The 24,661-nt window shown below is 48.2% G+C and overlaps 6 protein-coding genes across 6 annotated transcripts; 4 read left to right on the forward strand and 2 right to left on the reverse strand.

Moving 5' to 3' along the window:
• Positions 1 to 2,826: 2,826 nt before the first annotated feature.
• EV420DRAFT_1670725 (uncharacterized protein) lies at positions 2,827 to 3,419 on the forward strand (the record flags this gene model as incomplete). The annotated part of the gene is made up of 3 exons (XM_060479055.1): positions 2,827 to 3,055; positions 3,083 to 3,208; positions 3,230 to 3,419. The coding sequence occupies 3 exons, from the start codon at positions 2,827 to 2,829 to the stop codon at positions 3,370 to 3,372; spliced, it is 498 nt and encodes a 165-aa protein (XP_060332515.1). The 3' UTR covers positions 3,373 to 3,419.
• A 796-nt stretch (positions 3,420 to 4,215) lies between these two features.
• On the reverse strand, positions 4,216 to 5,572 carry EV420DRAFT_1478256 (uncharacterized protein; the record flags this gene model as incomplete). The annotated part of the gene is made up of 5 exons (XM_060469474.1): positions 4,216 to 4,380; positions 4,434 to 4,635; positions 4,688 to 4,783; positions 4,841 to 5,193; positions 5,252 to 5,572. 5 exons carry the CDS (start codon positions 5,570 to 5,572, stop codon positions 4,216 to 4,218), a joined length of 1,137 nt encoding a protein of 378 aa, XP_060332516.1.
• Positions 5,573 to 6,642: 1,070 nt separating this feature from the next.
• Positions 6,643 to 12,038, forward strand: EV420DRAFT_1641022 (uncharacterized protein; the record flags this gene model as incomplete). The annotated part of the gene is made up of 16 exons (XM_060477180.1): positions 6,643 to 6,693; positions 6,740 to 6,943; positions 6,995 to 8,471; positions 8,527 to 8,685; positions 8,735 to 8,991; positions 9,038 to 9,155; positions 9,222 to 9,353; positions 9,404 to 9,775; positions 9,834 to 9,992; positions 10,048 to 10,292; positions 10,345 to 10,453; positions 10,500 to 10,625; positions 10,674 to 10,930; positions 10,984 to 11,397; positions 11,449 to 11,662; positions 11,713 to 12,038. The coding sequence occupies 16 exons, from the start codon at positions 6,643 to 6,645 to the stop codon at positions 12,036 to 12,038; spliced, it is 4,620 nt and encodes a 1,539-aa protein (XP_060332517.1).
• A 594-nt stretch (positions 12,039 to 12,632) lies between these two features.
• On the forward strand, positions 12,633 to 14,271 carry EV420DRAFT_1267553 (uncharacterized protein; the record flags this gene model as incomplete). Its single annotated transcript, XM_060467395.1, has 5 exons — positions 12,633 to 12,690; positions 12,746 to 12,911; positions 12,962 to 13,282; positions 13,337 to 13,868; positions 13,918 to 14,271. 5 exons carry the CDS (start codon positions 12,633 to 12,635, stop codon positions 14,269 to 14,271), a joined length of 1,431 nt encoding a protein of 476 aa, XP_060332518.1.
• A 3,352-nt stretch (positions 14,272 to 17,623) lies between these two features.
• On the forward strand, positions 17,624 to 17,884 carry EV420DRAFT_1249687 (uncharacterized protein; the record flags this gene model as incomplete). The annotated part of the gene is made up of 1 exon (XM_060466714.1): positions 17,624 to 17,884. A coding segment is annotated over one exon (261 nt), but the record flags the coding sequence as incomplete, so codon positions are not given.
• A 6,210-nt stretch (positions 17,885 to 24,094) lies between these two features.
• EV420DRAFT_1670729 (uncharacterized protein) lies at positions 24,095 to 24,253 on the reverse strand (the record flags this gene model as incomplete). Its single annotated transcript, XM_060479056.1, has 1 exon — positions 24,095 to 24,253. A coding segment is annotated over one exon (159 nt), but the record flags the coding sequence as incomplete, so codon positions are not given.
• Between the last annotated feature and the right edge of the window lie 408 nt (positions 24,254 to 24,661).

The raw sequence follows: 24,661 nt of genomic DNA on the forward strand, positions 1-24,661 counted from the left end.
CCCAGCGCATTCTTTACACAGCCTCTATTATTTTCTTCATGTTTTCTTACCCATAAGCCATGCTACTGTCGCCTTTCCGTCATTATGCAGATAAGCCCTGAGCTGGTGTCTCCCTCTTTCATCTTAATTCGATGCTAGCTGTAAGACAGGTCTGGAATTGGATGACTTCATTCCCTTTCTGGCTGGTATTTGCTTACATGCCTTTCTCGCCTTTAGTTATCATTGTCCATCCATATTCTGTTATTGCCAGACAAATCTACTTATCTCGATACATCCACACCAGATCACCAAGGCAATGAAACCACCAGTCTATTTCTGAGGAAATAAATTACACAACCAGAACGATCATATTGCTGTTGAGGTCGATGTGATGGCCTGGGTACGATCGAACCTTGGATCGTTGGCAACACAGACGCTTCCAGGATATAGCAGGTTAAAACATGTCTATTAGGATATCAATCTCCATGTATCAATTCCGCACAAAACTACTGAGGTACCTGGCAAAAATCTGTCGCTGTTCAAGGGGTCTGCATGATCGACAAATTGATCGAGAGGGACTCGCAATGACCAAGACTTCAATTTTTGCTTGGGAGCGGAACATAGCTAATAGAACTAAAGAAAAGGGTGATGAGCGAATGAAGAACAAGTTCACGCACTGCCATCGACTCTTGAGTCCTACTATTCATGTCAATTCTTTCAAGTTACCGAGTTCGGGCCGCATGCACTGATAGCGCTTGACTCTCTACGTCGAAGCCACAAAATCAAGAAAAAAATGAACCCGAATACTTCATTCATCCTACCACAAAATTCTCCGTCCTGTGCACACAGGATCCTAAAAAGTTGAACCTGAGGATCCCTGTGGCAGTGCAGATGCCGGTAATTGTCCAGGCCAGGTAATCATGATTGGAGATGTCATCTGTTGTAGGAACTCCGAGTGTCACATGACATCGGACCGCCAATAAGTGACTACTGACGTCACCATGACAATGTTTATTAAGTCCATTAAATAAAAAAAGTGTTTCCATTTTGCTTAAATATTAAAATATTCCTTTTATTTTAGCAAATAATGTAAACAATATTTTACTCCTCAAAAGAATAAATATGATAAATAATGTGCCTTAAGACAGCCCTAGTAGGTAGTCTTAAGACACGTTCACATGCGTCGCATATTTATCACATGGTGAGAATCAACCATATTTCGATCTCCGATTCAATACTTATATAATGCTCGCTCGCGTTTCTTTTTTTGCCTTGCAGCTACACCAGCGGTTCCCACTGCTACTCAGCTGTACGACAACGCCTTTCCTGCCACTGTTCCAACTGTTCTCACTATTGGATAGCGGTACAGTCGCCATCAATTTGCTTCCTCCAGCTCTGAGTCTGACATCGCGGCGTACCGCCGCTGCTCCAACGGCTTTCGCTGCTGGATGGCTGCGCGTTTCACCCCCACCACCAAGGGTCACGGCCTTCATCATGCGCTACCTGTGCCGCCTACTGCGTTGCTTCTTGATTCTTGGTGAGTGCCTTTCGTACTCATGCTTACCGTTGTCAGACGCACCAAGAAAGTGGCTGGGCCCCTTGTGCACGGAATCACCCCTGGGTCCAATGCAAGGTGCTGAGGTGCTTTCTAGGCACATCTGACGCGTCAAGCACGTCTATACCATGTACAGGCCTTGCTAACCCTCTCGTTCCTGCATCCAGGGTGCATCATAAATACCCCTTGTCTGTGAGGCAGGTAAGCCGCTTCCCCACCCTTCCCTGAATGTGCTTTTTCTTACCCTCTTTTACATGGGCTTTAGGGAGAGAGACCACCAAGATAGGCTGGGAATTTCACGGCGAATGCCATGCTGTGGGTTTTGCGCTCCACACGCTCTGGGCGTGTATTCAACCCCACCCCTGCCCCAAGCCTTGGCCCTGCTACAATAACTGAGCTTCTCATCTCCCCCGTCCACGTGGATATTGATGCCAGCAGCCTTTTTCGAGATGCCATGGACCTAGAAAACACCCATTCGTCAGAGGATGACCTCGATGAGCTCGACGACATCCATATGATGCCTGATTGCGATCCCACCCCTCTGCTGCCTTTGCCTTCGAGCTCAAATGCGAAGCGCACGTGCGAGTCTGAGTCTGAGGGCAGTGGGGAAGCGTCTGATGCTGAGAGCAGCTCTGCATCGCAGTGGCATAGAAAAAGGCGCAGAGCGAGAGCCAAAAAATACGAGCTGGAGGGCCATCGCCCATCCAGTTGCACCCTCTCTCTCATTTGCACAACCGTGGAACCCATTTATACTGAACTTGCCACCGAAGCACTCCCGTCGGCCAAAGGCGCCTATTCCACGCTAAATTTCAAGGCCCCCGATGCTGAAAGGCAGTATTCGGTGAATGATCTGCTGGCACTTGGCTTTTCGGAGATCCCATGGGAGGGCTTGTAAGTGCGGCATTCTCAATCTGTTCTCCATTTCCTCACTTCAAACCACAGCAATCCTAGGCCTATTGTCGATAGGAGGGGGCGCATTGTGGCTGTCATGGCGGGTCAGCCGTGCGATCCAAGCTATTCTGCAGCCTGCATGGATGCTCATGATGAGATCCTATGGGAGGGAGCAGCTGCGAATTTCCATAGGTTCTCCCATCATCGCCAAGGGGCCTTTCCTGCAGTCAACGTTGGTATTTCTTATGGCAAGGGGCAAAAGGTACCCTCCCGCCTCCACAATGGTGTTTTAGCTGCCATCGTCAATCGCCTTGTAGGGAGTGAAGCGGTTGTGCGAATGGCAACGTATGCAAGTGGTATGTTTTTAAAAACATTCTCCAATCTGCATTTCTAATCTTCAGATGGCAGCGTCCTACAACCTCTGGGCCCCGTGGCTTCATCGCCATTATGAAGAGCATCTCGCTGCAATGTATGATAGACTACCACACCTTCGCCCCAACTTCCCATGCTCTATCTTTCCCTGCGCTGCTTTTAATTTTGGTGGCAATGTTTGGACCTTCAAACACCGGGACATTCTCAATTGCCCATATGGATGGTGTGCCATCACAGCCTTAGGTCACTTTGACCACCGTTGGGGAGCACACCTCATTCTTTGAGAGCTCAAACTGTTTATTCAATTTCCGCATGGGGCTACAATATTTATCCCTTCAGCCACATTCACTCACTCCAACACGGCTCCTGCAGATGGTGACAGCCATACCTCCTTTACGCAATTTCTTGCTGGTGGAATTCTATGCTGGGTAGATAATGGCTTTCGCACCGAAAAAGAGATGGCTGTGCAGGATCCTGCTGCGCATGCAGATATGCAGAAGCGCAGGGCAACACGGTGGGAGATGGGCCTCAGCCTTCTATCAACCTTGAATGAAATTTTGGAACCGGTACCATAGTATTGTTGTATTATGCAGGATGTAATCCAATAGCTTTTGTTCACCAGCTTGATTGTCTTCAGATCTGTTGCATATGGGTATGCACCTGACGTCTTAAGATATGATGCTCTGGCTGGCCTTGGGGTATCCATCCCATATGCATTGACTTTTTACCTTACAGCTTTTTGTTTGAGTATTAGCCTGATGTCTCAAGTTTGTTTACCAGCTTGATTGCTGGTCTTCAGATCGGTTGTATCTAGGTATGTACCTCACGTCTTAAGATCTGATGTTCTGGTGGGCCTTGGGTATTCATCTGTATGCATTGACTTTTACTAGAGTCTTGGCCTGATGCCTTGAATTTTGATTGTTGGTCTTCAGATCTGTGTGCCTGATGCCTCAAGGTGTGATGTTCTGGCAGATCTTAAGGCATTCATGTGTGCTGAATTTTTACCTTCAGGTAATTGAATTCTTATCTTACGCTCATGGAATAAATCTATATGTGTGTAAGTCATGTATACTCAAAGTGTATTTGGGAGGTAGATAATTGCTCAAGCTTTTCAATCAGCAAGCCAGTCTTCAAACCCTTTCTGTGCATACACTGCTCACCTTGTAATGGCACATTGTATTGAACTTGATGCTAAGATTTCACGAGGCCTTAAGGCCACTTTGTCATTGTCCAAAATTTATTATTGTATTATAATACGTCTTAAGAACGACATGTTTTCAATATACAATCTGAAGATCGGCCACCTTTCTTTGAGACAAATGGGGCACATTTACTGCACTGACTATTACTCATCTTAAGCTCTCCATGAATCTCACATCCTTAAGACTAACATGTTGTAAATATGTTCCATCTGAAGACTAGTCCCCTTTCTTTGCGACAAATGGCGCCCATTTACCATCCTGGTCGCTTCTCCCTGCATCTATCGCCTTCAAAAACTGACGGCAAAGTTGAGGATTGTTTTTAATGTGCCTCCATGCGCTATAATGCCGGTTCCACGTCGCTTCTACCCATCGAGTCACTTGCTGTTCATACACCCATATTAGACTGGTCTCAGATGAAGAAGGCACATGCTTACAGGTACAACCTCTAGAAACGCCTCTCTCACTTTAATATCCTTTTTTCCAACTAGAGCCTCCACTTGAGCAAAGCACTCATGCTGATCAATCGCCCACATGAACGGCCAACCATTTTCTCTGCTACGACTGGATGCAGCATTTGCAAGGGAGCGATTTGTCGCAGCAGGAAGTGAGCATGCTGCTTCTGCTAAACCAGATGGCCTGTAAACCTATTCAAGACAGATGTCTCATGAAGAGATCAGCAAAGACCTACCTTGGTATCAAGATGACCTCATCATCATTGTCTTTGTTGGAATCAATATCGATAACTTGCACCCCAGCCGTAAGAGCTTTAACTGGGCTCGGTGGCCTAGATAGCGCATACCTCATCAGCCCCACTGTTGAAGATAGTAACATCATCACCTACAGACTGGAAGAGGGTATTGCAAGTCCCTTCAATGAGCGCAGAGTCTTCATTGGGCTAGGCTGATCTGTAGCCGCACTCTCTCCAGATATGGATGGCGTACGTGAACGTTTTTTCCCCTCAAAACCGGTGCACTGTCTGACACCTGGCAATCGCAATATCAGGTGTTCATCGTGATGAATGCAGATCTTTTGGTCATAGTTGATCCAATGCCCATCCTCATATCGCTGGAAAAGGGCCAAATCCTTTTCAGAAACGCTGCAGATCTTACTGATCATGGAGAAGTGTGATGGAAAACAAAACGGCCAGTCTTTCAAATCCACAAACAGTTGGAAGACCTCTGGATCAATGCCATCCTAACAGATCACATCAGGTCAGGGAGAGCATAGCTACATGGGTTATAGCAGTACACACCTTGTAAAACAGCGTTAGCTGGATGGCTCGTTCCTTCTCACTCAGTATCTGGTCTCTTCGCTTGGCGTGCTCAGTCACTCCTGCCTCCCATCCTCGGTCCCCAGTCCCAGGAGCCTTACCTCCTGCCAGCGTTTCAACCACAAACTTGCGATCGCTCACCAGCTGCTCTCCCCACGCTGAATTGATCTGACGTGAGAACTGAGTGCAATTCTCAATGCCGACAGGTGCATCCTGAGCAAAGTCAGGTGCTGCCAAAGATGGGATGCACTCCAAACTGTTGAGATTCATGGCGGCCGAACCGACTGTCTTGCACGGTTGCATGGCGAGATTGGGATATCCATGGCCTCCACAGATAAATGAAAGATCACTGACGCAGTGAGCTTTACAGAGCCCGCAGTATGTGTCCACAATCTCTTTGCACCCAGCTCCTTTACAGGGCCTTGCAGGTGGTCCATGCGCCGGGCAAACGAACGAAAGATCTTGGAGGCAGTGCGTTTTGCAGAGTTGGCATGCCTTATGTGCGATCGCATTGCATGACTCGAGTTTGCAGTGTTGCCTCTTGTTAGGTGCTCTGCTCAATGAATCCATTCCTTCAACTGTCTTGAAAGTAAAGCTGGACTCTGACAGGTCAGGAAGGAAGCTAGGCCAACCGTCGTCGGAGTCGATTCTGCTGTTGGAATGCTTCTGGCGTCGGATGAAATCGTGGACCTCCCACTCAGGATACTGAAAAATTGCATGCTCTGCTTTCTCCTTAGATACCCAGCAAAAAAATTTGCACGTTTGAGGGCAACCCGCCGCTCTCTCTTTCGGTGTGGTAAAACCAGGACACTGAGCAAATTATTATTGAGTATGGCCATCCAACGATGATTAGAAACCTTACCTTGACGTAGTATCTTCCTTTGTTGTCCCGGTCAAAGGTGCCGTTGCTCACCGTAGGCAGATTCAGATTATGAACACCGCAATGAGGGCACAAAGGAACACCTGGCATCCAGCAAGTTACAAGAGCAAAAAGATATGATTGTTTGGATAGCACAAACAATCACTTTTATCATTGTATGTTCATCTGAAGTCCACAAAGCGCTATAGCTGAAGACAACTGGGTGACCATGCACAATACATCTGAAGTCACACATTTTGTTGCAAGCTATCATCTGATTGGTAACCCTCTCTTGCATCAGTTCTGATTCGCAAGCATCCCGAAGTTAGTCTGAAGTCTGCCTGTTTGACATAGTTAACACTTGGCACCATCTGAAGATGAGAATAAGCAGTTTTCCTAGTTCATATGTTGCTGACCAATAATCTGTCAATATAATTCTGCTGCAGTCGCACCAAACCTTTTTTTATTCTGAAAAACAACCCACACATTCATACCTACTGCTTTCTACGAACCAATGATCTCTGACCAAGATTTCCTGAGGTCAATTCCACCTCCGAAGTTGAGGGTATGTGTACATCTGTTCGACGTTGCTTGTACTCAATCCATGCCAGTTTCTCGTCGCAGCCATGCTGCACAAAAGGTCTCGAAGTGCTCTAAAATTCCCCTGCAAAGATTCGGAACTGCTTATTGAAAAAGTGTGGCATCTGTGCATCGACTGGAGAGCTCTTGCTCATCCAGCTCGCTACAAAATGGATCAAGTCATGCTCGCTCTGGCTGACTTCTTACAGAAGTATCCAAGCTATCGGCCATGGGGGGTGAGTGGTTGATGGTGCTTATTGGATGCATTAGTACTGATGTTCATCAAGCAGCTGTCCATAAGTCCTGAATCCTCTCTCTCCTCACTGGCCACCACCCCGCCACAATCTGAGCAAGAACTATCTCAGCCCTTAAACCCCTCCCCAACCTCGCAACCTGTTCTCACACCCCCACAACCCGTGATCATCACTCCTCCTAAAAAGTTGTTTGCTATAAAAAAATCGTATGCAATCATCGGATTGGTTCCGACTCCTCAGGCAAGCTCCGGCCCAATCAGGGTATGCTTCTACAAACCCAAATGTTTTGGACGCCGACCTCCAATTAGACGACCCGATACCATGGATGGTGCTGGCCCATCAGCCAGCCAACATGACCATATTCCCAAGGTCCTTTCACTGCCAGACATGGCCTGCCTCTCTAGAAGGAACTCCCTTCTGCCCAGTCTTGGTCGATATAATAACTCCACCAGCAGGTGTCGAAGGCAGTCCCTTGATGATCTCTCTGCCATCAAAACACCATGCTCGCATGATTATCCTGACATACTTGAGGTCGCTGGGCCCATCGAACCATTGTCACCAGTTCAAGAACTAGCCTCATTGGCGGTCGAGCCAATTATTCCAATGCCTATGTTGATGGAGACAGACATCCCTATGGTAGTGACTGAGGAGCCATTCAATCACCCAGATGACATGCTTGCAACTTACCAAATTGATGCTCTCCCTGGAAGTTCGCCATGTTCCCAAGGTATTATGCCTCCACCAAGTGAAGAAGGCCCGTTTCTGCCCCAGGACCTGCTTGCCGAACCTCACACCCAGCCAGATTCGATCATGGACTTTGATGCCATCCTGCAAGAATGGGAGAGCAAACCATTTGCCCTTGACTCCCCATTCCTGTTGCCAGACTTCAATTTGGCAGGCGGAGACTTCATACATGATGCACCTGGGCATAGACCACCCGAATCAGGCCAAGTTCAAATGGTTGAGCCTTCATCCACGTCTACAAGCTGCCAACCTTCTGCCGATGTCGAGGCTCACACAGCACAGAGCAAACCTGCCGCAATCACCCATGATAAAACTTCTCCGGACACAGCACCGCCACTGTTCATTGACCTGCACCAATATCTGTACAAATTGCATCGCCAACTGGTCAGCACCTCTTCCAAAGCCAGAGAACCCATCCAAAAGCCCATGGTGCCTACCCCTTCCATCCAATCAGTCACCACCATGCCTTTAGACTTCACTCCTCCTGTTCTGACTCCAACCACACCTCTCATAGACGAAATCCCATTGGAAGATCCAGATGGTGGCAGTGATGAGACATCAGCCACCCAGACCAGTGGCTTGGAAGAGGGGTTCAGCGATGATCAAATGTCAGAAAGCAGCGAGGAGGACTCCAGTTGTACGGAGACTTCATTGAGTGACCAACAGGAAGAAACGGACTCTGACGAAAGTGACAGTAGCGAGTCTGACGATGAACTTCAGCGGTATCAGTCTAATGCCGAGCCGGCATCAGATTCAGTCATTTCAGGTAATGTGTGGTACTTACGGTAAGCCATGAAAAGACCCTTACATACTAGCTACAGTTGTTGTGTCTCGCAGTACTCAGGAGGGTATCCAAGCCTTGGCCATGCCAATATTCCCTCGGGGCATCAAGATCCTCCATGGGCAAACTTATATCAGACTCCAGCAAGTGTTGGATTTCGTGGCATTGGCCAAGTGGTCAATTCCGGCACCCCTCTCTGGTACAAGCTTTTACTGCTCAAACTGCTGCTTCCTGACATTTCGCTGTAGATGAAGAATTCGTCGCCATCCATCTGACCACAGCATCGCTTTCCCACCCTCACAATCGATTGATTGCCTGGGGTTGGGCCAACCTGGATGATGCAACCTTCAACCTAGAAGCATGCAGTCACCCAGATGGCTCACTGCCTGTGTGGGTGCCTGTTCAAAGGATCTACGAAACTGCAGGCTATCAGCTAAGCCTTTGCTTCAAAATCTTCAGTCGAAGATGGCTTGAAAAACAGCGGGTCAGACGTGACCATGCCAAGGTATGGCATCACACTTGCTGACATTGCGCTGTTAACCGACCTGCAGATCGCATTCATCGGGCCAGAGATGTATGATAGCGGATGGTTCATCCTTCCATTGCAACAGACTGATGCAGAGCTGCGAGTAGTTCCTCCCCACAGCATAACAAAAAGCAAATTTCATGGTTGGTGCTTTAATGTTTGCATACAGGATGCCACTGAAGATGATCTAGTGACATTGAGCATATGAGATATCCAATCTGACGAGATAACCCACCACAAGCTCAACCTTTCCCCAGACTGGTGCATAGAGAATGGCATATGTTATCTCTCGGGACTTTGGGTCTTAAGAGGATTGAGCAGTGTTGTTCCCCCTTCAGATGGTCAGCTTTGCCACCAGTATATTGTCTCTGCCTGACAAATCATCGTATAGATACTCACCAACTTGGTGTCTTCCTGCCTGGGGTGAACGGCCGAAAACTCTATCTGGGTTGCATTGACAGCAAGGGGTGTCGGCTGCCCCAGTATGCTTGGAAGAATGTTGATGTGCCAGTCAATGAGACTGATGAAGGTCCCTGTGTTGCTTGCTTCATTGTAAAGGGGAGACCCACAGCTTTGCTCAAGTATGACATCGGGCTGACCCAGACCATCTCATCGCATTTTCAAAAGATAACTGAAGACCTGCCAGCATGGGTAATCTCTCCTCATCTGGTCGCCTCCCTCAACAGTCAGCCCCTCCGTACAAGTTGCATTCACCTCTGCCAGCTCTTGGACCAGGTTTATAACAAGAACCACATCTTTGAAGGTGCTGCAGATCCAATTCCTAATCTACCGCACATCTCCCATACTAACGCTCCCCACAGCTTGGCTTTGTTGGATACAGGACAACAAAATCGTTTCATATTGCATACCGGTGCTACCAAGTCATTGGACTTTCCTTGGCGGGCATTTCTATGTCTCGATGCACCACATCATAAGTTGGACTTCCCATTCCTCAGCTCTTAAGTTACCCACACCCTTGAGTACGTTCCTTGCTTTTGCCAGTGTTCTTTGGTGCGATCACAAACCACCCTATAGCTGACCATCCGGTCATGATGACTGCCTTGAAGGTTGATAAGAACCGGCAAGAGTTCGTGTTCATAGGAATGGGCACGTTCGATGATGACCAAATTCTCCGATTTGAGCCTCCGCCAAGGTTTCGGAAGAACTCCACTGTATGGCTTCCTCTTGATGATGATGAACAACATTCGCTGCTGTACATGCAATTTCAATGCAAACCCTTGTCGGAATTTGAGAACCTGAGGCCAAGGGAGTACTTTCCGGTGGGCTCTTTCTCTTGCCTGTGTCCCTTATCAATCTCACCACATCATCCAGTGGGATGCCATATCTCAATCTGAAACGACGCAATATTATATGTCACCTGCAGTGAGGAATCCACAGATCAACTGGGAGAATGACAATCCCATGCGAGCTCATATTAGCAGTATTTGTTTCTGCACCTACCCAATGTCTCGCTCACATCGCTGCAGTCACTATCCATGTCCAAAAGCAATCACAAACTGCTGTCTTTCGAGCATGGACCGCCCACGCTGGACTGGTCTATATCAGCACCGTCACGGTCTTAAGACGATTGCTGGAAATGCTGGCTGTAGCTAGTCAGTTGTTGCCTTCCACTCTATATCCATGGTTTCTCACCTGTGTAGGGCTGGGGTCTGCCGTTCGAGTTGACCTGCAGACGCCAGATTTGCAACTGTACATTGGGCACCTTTATCCAGAACAGAACGAACTGGTCACCCCGAAGGGAGTTCACAAAATCCCATCTGATCAAAAGCCCTTTGCCAGTGTTCCAATCACTATGACCGAGGTGGGTATAGGCAACTTACGCTGTGAAGTTGTTTGCTGCTGTGACAAAGAAATCAAAGGCAAAGAGTTAATAGGTGTAGATCAGTCACATTTCAAAGTGAGGATTACATACCTGTTCACTTGTGGAGTTGGTCTAATCATGGGTTGCAGCTGATGCATGCCGAGGAGAGCTCGATTTGGTATATCCCCAAGTCATGCTTATCATCAGTTCCACTGACTCGGGGACAGAAGAGGGTGAATGGTGCAGCACCTTTGCCAGATACCCAAGTGCAACCCAACTCAGCATTGGAGCAGGGCAATGACAGGCGCCCAGGCAAGGTGGGAGAACGACCGCAACCCAGCAGTGTCGATCAAAATTCCCACATGAACTCTTTGGAGAAAAAGAAGGGTGTCGCACCTGCCAAAAAACTGCCCAAACTATCCAAGGATGCTATGTGTGCTGTGGAACCATCCATCGCATGCTCTTCAGCAGACAGGTCAGGTGGGAAGCCTGTGACTAATCCATCAAAGGGACAGAAGCGATGCCAACATTTGACGGCTGATGGGGACCGGCCCAGGAAGAAGGTAGCAGTTTCATTCACCTTGCGCACTCCCACCACTAAAGATTTTCGACAGGTCAAACCGGAGGATTCAGTGCGGGCAGCAAAAGTCGCAGAGGCTCTACACGATTCCTGTTACAAGGAGCGGCATGAGCTGCAGGCAATATGGGACCGCCCAGATAAACAGGCATTACCTCTGCAGGACACACTGATGCTGGGAAAGGATATGTGGGACCTTTTAAAGCATACCTACGTCGGGCAGGTGTCTGGAGCAGACCTCATGCCAAAGGGTGCATTGCATTTGCTCAGATGTTCTGGGCTGCCTCAATTTTTTCAATAGAGGACCACGACATCCAAATCATAGTCGACGATTGGATGAGCTTCTTTAATGCCGGCCGGAGCTGGTTGACAGCAATGAAGTACATCGGGCAGCACATGCACGGGCGCAGTGTCGACAATGTGCTAGTGCGTCTAAAGGTCGAGTGTAGCTTTCCTAAGAGGACGAAGCCAGGAAAACGCGGCAAGAAGCCCAAGGCGCATAGCACCAATGAGGTCAAGAGGCAATTGGATCGTCTCTTTGGAGAGCTGACGGTCCGACACGGGCTGAAGCTTGGCGACACCGACTTTCCACTGTGCTATAGCAAGCAGCCAGAAGGTCTAGAATAAATTAAAGATGTGAACAGTCGTGTAGACCTACTATCACTCACCCGCACTAAATGTGATCCATAAGTTAGACCCCTAGAGAGCTTATGTAAGACAGCGAAAACTTCACTGAGTTGACAGGACGTTACCTTCATGGCTGTGCCACAGCCAGTGCTGGCAGCATACATCTTTGCCCGCCTGACGGAGATACTTCCAGAGGACTCTGAACTGGGTCGCCAATTGAGCTGGAACCAACTGTTCCAATTTTTGCGCCTCATTCGTCGAATCGCACCCACAACTTTCGACCAGTCTGAGGAGCACCTTCAGAACAACGAGCTCAAGTTCCTTGCAACAGCACTTAATCTCTCAAAATCAGTAGTTGCTGATTGCTGGTTGAAGTTTCGTCCGCTTGTGTACCTCATACCAGCCCGGAATACACCTGCAGATGACGATCACTTTTGGCGGCATGGAGTGGATCATAAAGTTGGTATGAACTTTTTCATCGGAGGTGAAGCTCGATGGTTTACACTATGATCAGGGGCTATGCGCATTCCCAACCAGCCGCTGACTTGTTGCGACAACAGACCGCTGAAGGGCGATGGTGTCACAGAAGCATGAATGTATACCTTGACGCGCGGGGTTTTGCCTATATTCGTGAAGAGCTACTATTGTCGCAGTCAGTCACACCGGTGTATCTGATGTCGCTGAGAGACTTACAGGCCCATCCCTAGAATGTAAGACTCGTTTCAACGCAAATTATCAGGTTCAAGATGCCCAGTGTCCTGAAGCTAGGCGATTATATTATGACGAGATATCCAAGATACTCAAGGTGGAAGAGACTGTGTTCATGGAGGTCAGACTGGTTGAGACCTTCCGTGAGCTCATGGCCACTCTCCAGTATGTCCCTATTTTCCGCAGCACTTATACCCTCCAACTTAAGATCAAAGCGCCTCGGTGAGTGGCATAGCACAGTGGTACAATCAAGGCATCGCAGCAGCCACAATGAATGTTCCCAACAACCTTAAGTACCATGCCATCATGACGGGAGAGATGGTATATGATGTGTTCTTCCTGCATGGTCTGCTGTTGGATCACTTCAATCAACATTCCAGATTGTCTGTACCCCATGGAGGACAGCAATGGGATCGTCTGACTGAAGCGTTAGAGAAGCACAACATTCACATGGTTGGCACCGGACAGGAACACTGGGCACATCGCTGCAAGATATGCATGCACCTAATTTGTGGGCCAGATGGAAAGTTATGTAGGTCTCACAATGCTCTGCAGCACTGAATTAGCGACTGACTGGCCAGCGCAGATAGTCTGGATGCTGGGACCATGGACGGCGTCACCATGGGCCATACGTGCTGCTCCATTGAGGGCATATGCAAGGAGTTATTGGCTACTCCAAAGGATCGGTTTTGTCCCTCACATAGCGACCGAAACAACAAGTGCTTTGTCGCAGGCTGCAAAGAACCTCCCGAGAAGCACAACAAGTCTCTTGCCTGCACAACACCTGCTCACTGCGAACGAGAGGCTGAACTGCACCGGCATATGCAGAAGGGCATGAAGGAGCTGATCGCACGATATCTGCGGCGTCCGCGCAGTGAGGCAGAAGGGGGTGAGTCCACAATGCCCATGATCACCCCTACAGAGGCAGCAACAACGCCTTCCCGAACTGCGCAGGTGGAGGCTCTGTTCGGTGCTCTGTTGCATGCACCCAAGGCCTTGAACGCTGTAGTTGGAAGGTTGAACTGTAAATGGATGCACAATGAGCAACTGTTCGTGCACCCTTGCGGCGTCATCATATCCCGCTGCACTTTCTATAATGCCGAATCCTTAACAGCGTGCAATGTAAGCTCCATCCCAGTTGCTCAGACCAACAAGACTGAAAACTCAACAGGATTTCCTCAAGGTTATGTTCCCGACATCTAGGTACCCCAACTGTCTCCCCAGCTACATCTTCTACGATAACAATTGTCAGCTACTGTGCCATGCCTGGAAGCAAGGAGATACTTACTATAACAAGACAGGGATGGTCGTAGAGACCTGGCATGCTAAATCCCACAAGGAAACCAACAAGTTTTGTCGCAAGTGGTGCCTCCCTTCACGCTTTTCAGAGTTGATGACAGTCAGGCGCGATGGGAAGCTAAGGTGGAGGTTCAACATGTCATCTGCTGAACAGGCAAACGCATGGTTTGGGGGATATCACCCTATCATCAGGGAAATGCCTCACTGTCGGTATGAAGTCTTTTGATGGAGAGTTTTGATGCCACTGATCTCGACAGTGGCAGCTATAACTTTTATCTTGATGAGATGATTATGATGTGAAATTGAGCGGTGATAGCCAAGTTAGAGGCTCGAGGAGAATCACCAGTGTTGGTGCCGGAGCACATCCTCAAAGAACAGGCCGTTTTATTATCAGATTCGACATAGTACTGGACTCTGTCTGTGGTAGGACTGCCATCGTGAAATAACAGCTGTGTCCTAGGCGCCCAAGAATCGAGATGGCACTCGGCTCTGTCTGTGGTAGGATTGTCGTCATGAAATAACAGCTGAATCCTAGCCCACCATAAGATGATGGACATCCCCCACCATGAAATGAACAGGTAATGTCTGACCATCTGAGCTCAAAACCCTGCTGCCATGAAATAACAGCTGGGTGTCAGTGTGTGAGAACGACAGGAGAGCAGAAGCTAGTTGTGGATGTTGCACTTGTTTGGATCGCAAGGCTTCGGGGTTTTAATATTCAATGGGACTTGGAGATGACTTCGCCATCTCTTTCAGCACGGGACAAGAGCACTTGAACGAACCAGGGTCCCACTTTGGTACCATTCAAGTGTCTTGTGAATACTTCTGTTAGGGTTTTGCTTTAACAGGGTTTCTGCCCACTCTGGTGGCATTGAAGTGTCTGGCAAAAATTTCTGTTAGGGTTTCACTTTGACAGGGTTTGCATCATTGTCTGGGATATCTCTAAGCCCTGTCCAAGAGGTGTGCATGTGTACAAGCCAGGTTGAGAAAGCAGAAGGCTGACGGCCCCTCCAGATTCTCGTACTATGTCTTCCCATGCTGGTGTTAGCATGTCCGAGCCGGATGCTCACGCCCAAAGGTGAGTATGTCACACAGTACATTTACTGGGCATCAAGTTGACATATAGACACGGTGAACCCATCCATAAGGTAGTGAGGACTAAGGATGATGGAGACTTCCTTCTCTTAGGGACCAAGACTCTCCCTCCCATCCCAGAGCAAGTGCCAGATCCTGCAGAAGGCTTCCCCCACGACCCAAAAATCTATCTCGCGCGATCCTGGGTGCACAACTCAATCCCCTATCAAGCATTCCTGCCTTCTGACACCTACGCAGCCTGCTGATGTCGGCTCTTACAGTGCTTGAATTACACATGGGGGAGTGTGCCACTAGAATGTAAGGGACCAAAATGGTACCTCCGCGACGACATTTTCCATGAGTGGTGGGAACTGGAGTTGGTACTGTTGCGATTAAGGCAGTTTTCATGTTCTGCTATGTCTGACTTGGACTCCAGAAGGCCACTTTTCGCCTGGCCGGACCCCATGCATTACGGTTACGCAGGCGGTGAACGCAAAGACAAGACGTTGGGGGGGAAGATCATGAATTCCAGAGCTGCCTTCATGTTGGTCATGGCAGAAGTCGCATACAACGCAGCATGCCACTGCAACTTCTGGGATGAGGTCATTCTCCCGCACTTTGGTCGGCATATGACAGATCTGCTAAAGGAGACATGGGTAGCCCGCGACGGGGAGGGCTATGGGGTTCTCGAGCCCAACGGTGGTGAGGGTCAGAGTATGGAGTGTGTCGGCCTGTTCGTGGATGCCAATAGGTGCAAGTTTGCTCCAGCAGTTGCGCCTATGATTCGGGGACATATACTGCTGTGGATTAGCTGGGGGATGAGTCCAGGGTTGGCGTATACAGGCCTTGATGGATATAGGCCAACGGACCAGGAAATCCAGGAAGCTGAACAAGCGGAAGTTGCGCCAACCGCGCCCCAGCCAGCATCGAGGATTACAATAGGCCTACGAGACCTGCCAGAGGATTCTTGGCTTCATCAGGGTGAACGCTCTCACCATGAAACTCAAGCAATGCCTGGTCCATCACCATTTCAGGAGGGAAGAACATGGGGCAACAGCCACAGGGCACCAGCCTGGGGTGCCGACCATGATCTGCTGCCAGAACCTATGCAGATTGAATGGATGGCACCTCCCCCACCCTTACCACCTCAGAAAGGTCCCAAAATCGTCTACGAACCTGTCGACAAGACAGAGAAGCACCATGGACAGTGCCTGCGTGAGACTTGGCAGGACTTTTTCTTACATCGTGAAACAAAGAACACGCAGATGATGGAGAAGGAGTCGGAGGAGAGCTGACAAGCTTGCCTCCAAAGAGAGGAACATGCTCTCAAGCAGATGGTACCGGGCTCGAAGGGCGCTGCTGTCTTTAGGTGGGAGTTTGACGAGGACAAAGGGTATCTGCGTCGGAGGCACGTTTTCTGTGGGTGGGTCGAGGACGTCTGGATAGAGTATCGCGACACTCAGCAGCGATACGACAGCTTCTGCAACGAGTGGGACTTGAACAAGGAATTCGACCCGACAGTGAGAGATGACAGCGATGATGAGGATGAGGATGATGACATGGCGCTTGGTGAGAACAATGAATCACCAACTGTATCTTTCGAATGCGGCAATGAGGTTGAAGGACGGGGTGGAGCCCAGAGCAGGGAAGAACCAGACTGGGAGGAGGTAGGGCGCTGACTTGCTTCTTGTGGTGGAGCAGATTTGGTGCCAGATCCGATTAGAATGCACACTGTGGAATTTGTACTATCCTGGTATCATGGAATCCACTTCCCTCCGTCGCCTGACTCAACGCTGACTACGGTTGAAACCCAGAAGGTAGCAAAGTGTTTGAGGGCCATATCTTGTCGAAATGCAGCAAGGATGGGTAGCGAACGGGTGAGCGACAAGGTACTTGCTGGATGTCTGGAGGGACTTTTGAGTCGAGGGACTTCGACACGCCTGCCAGTGGAGTGGACAGATTTCCACCCTTCCAACCCGGATTTCCTCGTGAAGGCGCTCATTCCCGGCTTCAAAGTGACAAAAATCACCCTCAGTCGTTCGGATGAAATCCTGTATAGCATGTCTCATGACAAGGAGCCCGATTATGAATTGGTTTTCGAGCGAGCAGCTACCGTCATGTTGGGTCTTCGTCAAAAAAGTGCGTACACTTTAGATGAAATGACCATGTCCCTGTGCAACTGGGGCATAAGACTGTCCACTTGCAAACGAATTCGAGGTCATTCCAAACCAGCGAGGACTTTTGTCAGAGCAGCGGAGTGCATCCCCTATCGAACAAAGGGTTTTCAGCCTGACTTGGGGGATTTCCAGAGCTATGTTCGAAGGCGACGTGAGCTGTTTGGGAGCAATGAAATCCTGTGGGCAGCTTTGAAACATGGCAGGCTGATCTGGCGGTTAGCTCTGGAGGTGGAGCCCGAAGGATATGAGGAATTCCTTCTTAGTGGTCCCTCCAGGAGAGTAACGCAGATTGGGGGTGTTCATCACATGGCAGACAGCGATGAGCTGTGGGATGAGATACTGACCGATGATCAAATCGATATCATCTGTGGCGTCTACAAGGTGGAATGGGAGGACAAGGGCCAAAGCCAAACTGATCATCGAGTGCAGTTGACGGAGGATGTATCTTGGTTTCCCAAACCCATGGCGTGGAAAGGTTGTGGCCTGGATGTCGGCTTTTGGAGTGTGGATGCAGAATCTTGGTACCAACATCGGGTCACCAGATATCTTGGTGGAGATTTCAAGTGTGAGAACCAGACGCAGTGGAGAAAATCCCTCAAACTGTGCCATGAGGCTCCCAAGGTCACTGAAGCTCTCGAAACGGTGTCTTGTGCTTTCCTTGAACGACATGTCTTACATCAGTGTGAGTTTCTTTTATCTGTCTGATTACGTCTCTGGGAGCTAACGAAATGTTAGAATTCTTGCATGCTGCTCTGAATTCAGGTCTTTCATCAAATGTAGGAGGATTTTACATACAAAGTGATTGCTTGCTGACACCCATCACGTCATAGTTGAAAGGTACTCTTGAGATGGCATCTCGTACCTTGCTTGAAAGGCATATATTGCGTCGATGTGAGTACCTGGTTTGTGTCAGATGGTGTCTGTTGGAACTAACGAGCCATTAAAGTTCTTGCACGTGCATTACAACTGTATCATCAATTGTAAGATTATTTTCATGGAAATGTATAGCCTTGCTGATGTCAGTCCTAGTAAAATGTACCATACGCGTGCAAATAATATATCATACTCTTGGCTATTCCCCCTAGTTGTCTGAAGACAGATTGTTGATGCTTGAGACCTGTCTGAAGACGCAAGAGGCAAATAAACAGGCAGCATCTTGAGATTGTGCACCTGATTAAGGATCTGTCTGAAGTTACATACCAAACTGGTTCTGGTCTTAAGATATGAAGCTGGAGTCGGTACACTAAACGTCATCGGCTTGGTCACTGCAACGCGCAGCTTCATAGGTGATAACGGTGAAGAGGTAGGTAGATGTGATGATGTTCATGGGCTGACCTCATAATCTTAAGACCGATACTGACGCCGTCAAGGCTTGGTCTGAAGGCTTTGGCAGAATAAAAGCCCCACTTCTCAACCGTCTGAAGTCACACCAGCGAGTTCTGGGTCTGAAGATGCGCCATCAACTTATTTACTGCCAGTTATCTAACCCCAAGGTGTGTTGCTGATGTCCAGTTTGTTCCATCTCTCAAGTGCGAAATCGAGGTATTGCCCAACTGTCGCAATATGGTGACTTGGACGCTAAAATAATAAGGTGTGCTGTTCAGACCAATTTGTGGGCCTACGACTGATGCTCTTCGTATATAGGCTAGGCTGGAAAGTGGCATTAGTGGGCTCAGTCTTGGTCTGAAACGAGAGAATATCGCCACACGAGGGTTAGCAGTGCGTAGGCCTTTGAGATCGACTGGTGCTGAATATTATTGCAGGTTCAAAAGATTTAATGAAGCGGATAAAGCAGGTACATACTGCAGACCTTCCAGCGGCCGGATTGTGATTACGCAAACAGAAAGGGTGGCAGAAATACATAGCTGATAGTCAGGGTCTCCAGGGCACTGCCTTAAGACAAGAATGAGCTTGCGCAGGATCTTGATTCTTGACGCAGATGGATGAGGGGTCTTGACTGAAGACACTCGAGTTTGGCAATGGATAAGACAAGCATATGGCAGTAAGTACGTTTCTTCCACACTCAATTTGTATACTATCTGACTCTGAGCACAAGATGAGAAGATGAGCATAGAAACCACTACTGCCCTTGGATGCACCATATTATCATTGCATGCAAATGGAAACACCATTCCAGAGTGCTCATGCAATCTGAAGATCATGATGGCATGCTGGTCTGGTGCGGGTCTTAAGCCTACCCGGCCGTTAGTTCCATGCGACATCCTAGATGCATAGATCCAGCTGCTGTATAATGTAGAGGAAGCTGGGGTGGTCCATACATAGCATGAACCTTGGGAATGGGTCTTAAGCCATGCCAGATCACTCGATCTCATTCTGCCTCGGGGGGTGTCTCCAGACCAATGCAAGACACTGTCGAGACGTTCGCAGGCTTCTGCGCTGCCCCAAAGATGTCTTATAGCTGCATCTTATGATGGTTCCCTTTGTTACCCAGATAACAATCGCCATGGCCATCTTAGCCCAAGAGCAATCTCAAGACGTATTTGTATCCCGATCTCAAGCTTCGGATGTGTGGGTTTGGTGTCTGGCGTTGGCTGTACTGAAGTCAGCAGACCATGTGTAGATCTTAAGACTCGAGATGCACGATGTTATGGTTGGATTCACAAAGGTGCCTGTCTTCAGATACTCCAGGAACTTTAGTATGGTTACGGTGGCGCTATCTCGGTATTTTAACAGCAGATGGCACTGAGTCTGACATCAGGCAGTGCTTGGCAATTCCATACTACAAGAGATGCACAAATATATGCTCGTATTTTACCGCATCAAGATCCTGCCATCATCCAACAAATCTTCTGGTGAGGATTACCATCAAAGTTGAAAGAAGAGGTTCCGAAAACAGCAATGGAGTTAATACTCGACATTCGCATCAGACTCACAGTCATAGCTTCAGAGTAGAGGGATTCACCATCAGTGTTCCCCAGTCGTTGTTGCTTCCACGGCTCTTGATAACAAACATCTGAACCTCATGACCTTCTGCAGCCAGCCCAAGAAGAATGAACACCTGGCAACGAATTGGCAGGCTTGGTCTGAAGATGACTTCATAACTTGGTTCGGAAAGCAGAGTGACGACCATACCTAGGTATCATCTTAAGACGAAGCATACCGTGCATTCTTCAGAGGAACAGGGTCAATGCAACATTGTCCAGGATGGGGTATAGTTATACCTGTAGACTCAAGGCCCAAAAATCCTCATCCAGATATGTTTCTGCGGTGACTTGCTGGCAGCCTTCATAACGAGCGAAGTTCTCGAGGTAAGGCATCGAATGAGACCATCTCGTGCATGAGTCAGTGACTGACCGATGTCTTTAGACAGGGAATATATGGAACCGCATCTTCAGATGAACATGAGGTACGGTCAAATGCATCTTGCTATGATGCACATATCAAGACACCCGAGGATTGGGGTTCGAACAGCGTGCATTACACTGTAGGTGGATGTATGGCTTAAGAGACTTAGCCTGAGGATCAGGTGTCAGTGACCTTACCCTACATTCTACCATATTTTCTGATGCCGTATTTTCAAGGTTGATTCAGAACCGCCTTCAGATAGAATCAAGTTTCGAATTGGCAACAAATAATATGCGCTGGCTTAAGATTGGACACAGCGCAATATGTCAATTAATATATTGATTGAGATGGACAAAGAGGCCGTTTTGGATGTCTGGAGGTTTCGTAGGCTCGTTGTCTCAAGACGACGTGCGTGAAGGGATCATGACAGACAGCAATGGCCAGAACGGATGCTCTCGGTATGGTGCCGAAGGAGGATGGCTTGCACAGCTCTGAGTGGGCTGACGGCTTTGTGCCATCTTGGGAAAACGGCAGATCTAGCCGTCTTGCACTGTGCCGCTCAAGCCGTGTGAAGCCGTCACCAGCGACGGCTCAATCATTGATCACCGAAGGCTTTTATTTGGGAGCAACAAAGCTCTGGTGAAGAGAGTAAGTCGGTAAGTCTGGCATGTGTTGGTAGTTCAATCATTGGCTCACAGCATGGTAGATATCACTTGTTGCGGCAATATGCGTTTGGCTAGTGACACGTAACAGCTTATTTCAAGGTGAAAACAAGTCAAGTATTGTCCAATTATATTTCCATCTCACCGGTGTATTCATCACCTCGATAATCGAAGCGACATATCAAGATCTTGATGCAAGTCTTTGTGCCCCACATATGTGACAGCTATTCTCCATGTCCTGAGCTCCTTACAAGACGGGTTTAGTTCTGTTGGCGTTCTCTGTTCTGTATCTTCTTAGTGCGACCACAAGTCACATTTCCTTACTTTTTTTCATGCAAGAAGTCAATGTCACGTTAGGATCCTTCAAGATATGGCCTACATTTATTTGAAGCAAGTCCCCCAGGAGCTAATCAATGTAGTCGTGTTTTCTTGACTATCAAGTACATGCCACGGAGTGTATTCAACCACGTTACCTCGCGACGTCCCCTAGTATTGGGAAGAAAGCCAATTCGTGGCTACTTATGCCGGGTTCGGATGACGAATGACTTTGCAATGAAGACAGGGTGCCGATACCTGGTCCCTGTGCTTCGTACTCATCACCGACGCTTCATACAGTCCCGATGATGGATGATACACCTTGGTATATACTTCCAACATCCCCTCCGTCCTTCAAGGTACTACCATCTCGCCTCTTCCATCAGTCTACTCATAATTTTCAGCAGGTGTCATTCAAGTCTTTTGGCACAATGTTCCTTTCTTGGTACCAGAAGAGGACCTATGCGTCCATCTAGCGTGGAAAGTCCACTACTACTGCATCAAAATCCTCATTCTCTGCTGCTGTATTTCAACTTGTGAATGTGTCTTTCACAGGGTGGGATCAGCTGCTCATCATGGCATGGATCTGGTAACTTTTCCTGACGTACACTCAGCTTTCGACATGCCAACTTACATGTCTGACTTTCTCTCTCATCGCAAAGGCATGCATTTGCCTTCGTCTGTCCTGTCTCTCAAATCAATCGAGGACAAGAATAAAGTAAGCGTGGCTCGAGGCTGAGGGGAAGAATGTATCATTGAATATCGGTGCATGGTCAACATGCTCTTCCACTTCGTGCATCAATTCGGCGACATCTTCAGATTGCGGATGCATGTATTCATCGTCTTAAGACCCACACCCTAAGCATATTCGCCATAGAAGCCCTGGACTTGGTCTGAAGGCAGGGAGCGAAGGATTGGACAGTCTAGTGGCCTCACTCATGCATTCAGGTGCCGCAGATTCAGGTCAGAAGTATGCTCACCTGTGTGGTCTCAAGCTGAAACAGGGTGCATCTAGTAGACATCATTCCCATGTCGGTTGTCTGTGTTCGTTCTCCTGGCAGGGTTTTCATCTGCTCCGCCTTCCTCGTAGTGATGCTATAGGCCTGGACGCTGTGACTGGATGCTCCTACCTCAGAACATATGATCCACGGCTCCCAAGTTGAGGGAGATATCATCAACAACCATTGAGTATCTGCCTCGGCAGTCGCCCTCCCTACTCCAGTCATCGCAGGTTACTTGCTGTTCCGGATTGTCGGCACGATAGATCTGATTTGTCTGCTGGGAGAGCATTGAGATTCGATGCGTCTCAAGATCAGAGTGGCCACCATAAGTTGGTCTTAAGGCTTGAAGGCAGCAAGTGAATCCTCTGATACACTTTTGAATATCTGACCTGTTGGGATTTTAGACCTCAGGACTTCGTTGATACCTTGTTGACATGTATTACTCGATGGTGTATTATCTGCAGATGTTGCAGTGTAGGATTATTGTGTTGATCTTGAGACTCGTTGCACCTCGAAAGGCAAGGGAGAAAATCTGGCTTCAGAGACAGTAAGGACGATATTAATTTGTTTAACCTTCAGTGAACTCTAACTATTCATGCAGTCTTCAGGGTGGATCGACCATGACGAAGGGGGTAAGCAGAGTAAGATACGGGATCTTTTGACCTTTGCACTAAGGTCATGTAGAGGTCCTATGTGGAGCAGGCATGTTTAATGATGATGGTGACATTGTAGTTTGCGTTGTCATGCAAGGGCTGCAAAAGGTAGCAACCCATAGTGATTTTGTGTTTGCAGTTATGACTCACCCTTTGTCTTCAGACCTTTACACTTGTCTTGGACTCTGTCATGCAAGACGAGACTAATGCTGTTCAGCTCGCGAAACAGCTAACATCTTGTTTTTTGTTCGAGGAGTCCAGCTTTCAATCGTCCATCGACTTGACAATGAATACATCGCCCAGATTCACACAAATCTGATTTTATGATTTGGATAGGAAAGCGGCCGTACAGAGACTAGTCATCGAGAGCCACTTTGTTAGGAGTCTTGAACTGGGTTCCATCATTCCACTGAGGGTTAAATAACACAGATGTGCCATCAGTAGTTCAGTCATGTTGGTATGCATGCGCCATTGAATGCCAGCAGTCGAAGTGATTTCGTCCTGGATGAGGACTTGTTTTCTTTGGTTCAGCATGCGTACACCCCGCTTGACGGAAGAACTGCATAAAGGATTAGCGAAGATGGACCGGAACAACAGTACCACTTACACATCATTGTATGCACTGCTGATGTTGCCTACCCAGAAGGCTGTTAAACTATGCTCCAGCAAAATGACCGTACTTGAATCTGGCTTGGTACCAGTCGTTCCATTCCTAGTTATGGTTGGTTTGGCGGTGATGGGCTGATTAGCTTGGTTGATCAGAATAGTGTTCTGTCCCTCGGTATTCTGCCTGTAATACTTCCATCATTTGATGTTTTGAGCGTCGCTGCTGAAGTAGTTGCGAGCAAGATAATTGCCAGAACCCAATTCTCCAGCCCACCCTGTGCCGAGGGCATCAATAACAATATCACCAACGCCAAGATCATTGTGTGTCTGGTGACCTTGTTTTAAGCCTGCCTTCATGGCTACGTATAATGCATTGATATCCGTCCAGCTGCTCCTCATAGCGACCCATTGATTGTTACGGTTTATTCGTTTCTTTTTCTTTTTTTCTTTTCCTTCGTATTACTCATCCTGATTACTCGCATGCGATCATGACGGACGCATTCCCACAGTACTATTTTTAGTTTACCAACGTGTATTTAAGTAGAGCCTCAGCTGGTCTAAACCCCAGCTTCGGCTAAGGTTTAATCTACCTAATATCGAACTCCGTTCTTCGTGACTACTTGTCCCATCGACTTTCATCACCTTTGACTTGCTAGAGCGTCGTCTACCGAAGTGCGAGTAGCGATCCTAGTACGATCTAAGTTGATAGAGTTAGTGGCTAACATTTAGCCGAAGCTCGTCCTTTGTTGCCCAACAACTCACCATTGCCCAACATATTTCCAATCGTTCTTTTAATTGTCATCGCACTCTCCGTGCTACGAT

Source organism: Desarmillaria tabescens, assembly GCF_030435595.1.
Source record: "Desarmillaria tabescens strain CCBAS 213 chromosome Unknown EV420scaffold_12, whole genome shotgun sequence".
NCBI classification, from domain to species: domain Eukaryota; kingdom Fungi; phylum Basidiomycota; class Agaricomycetes; order Agaricales; family Physalacriaceae; genus Desarmillaria; species Desarmillaria tabescens.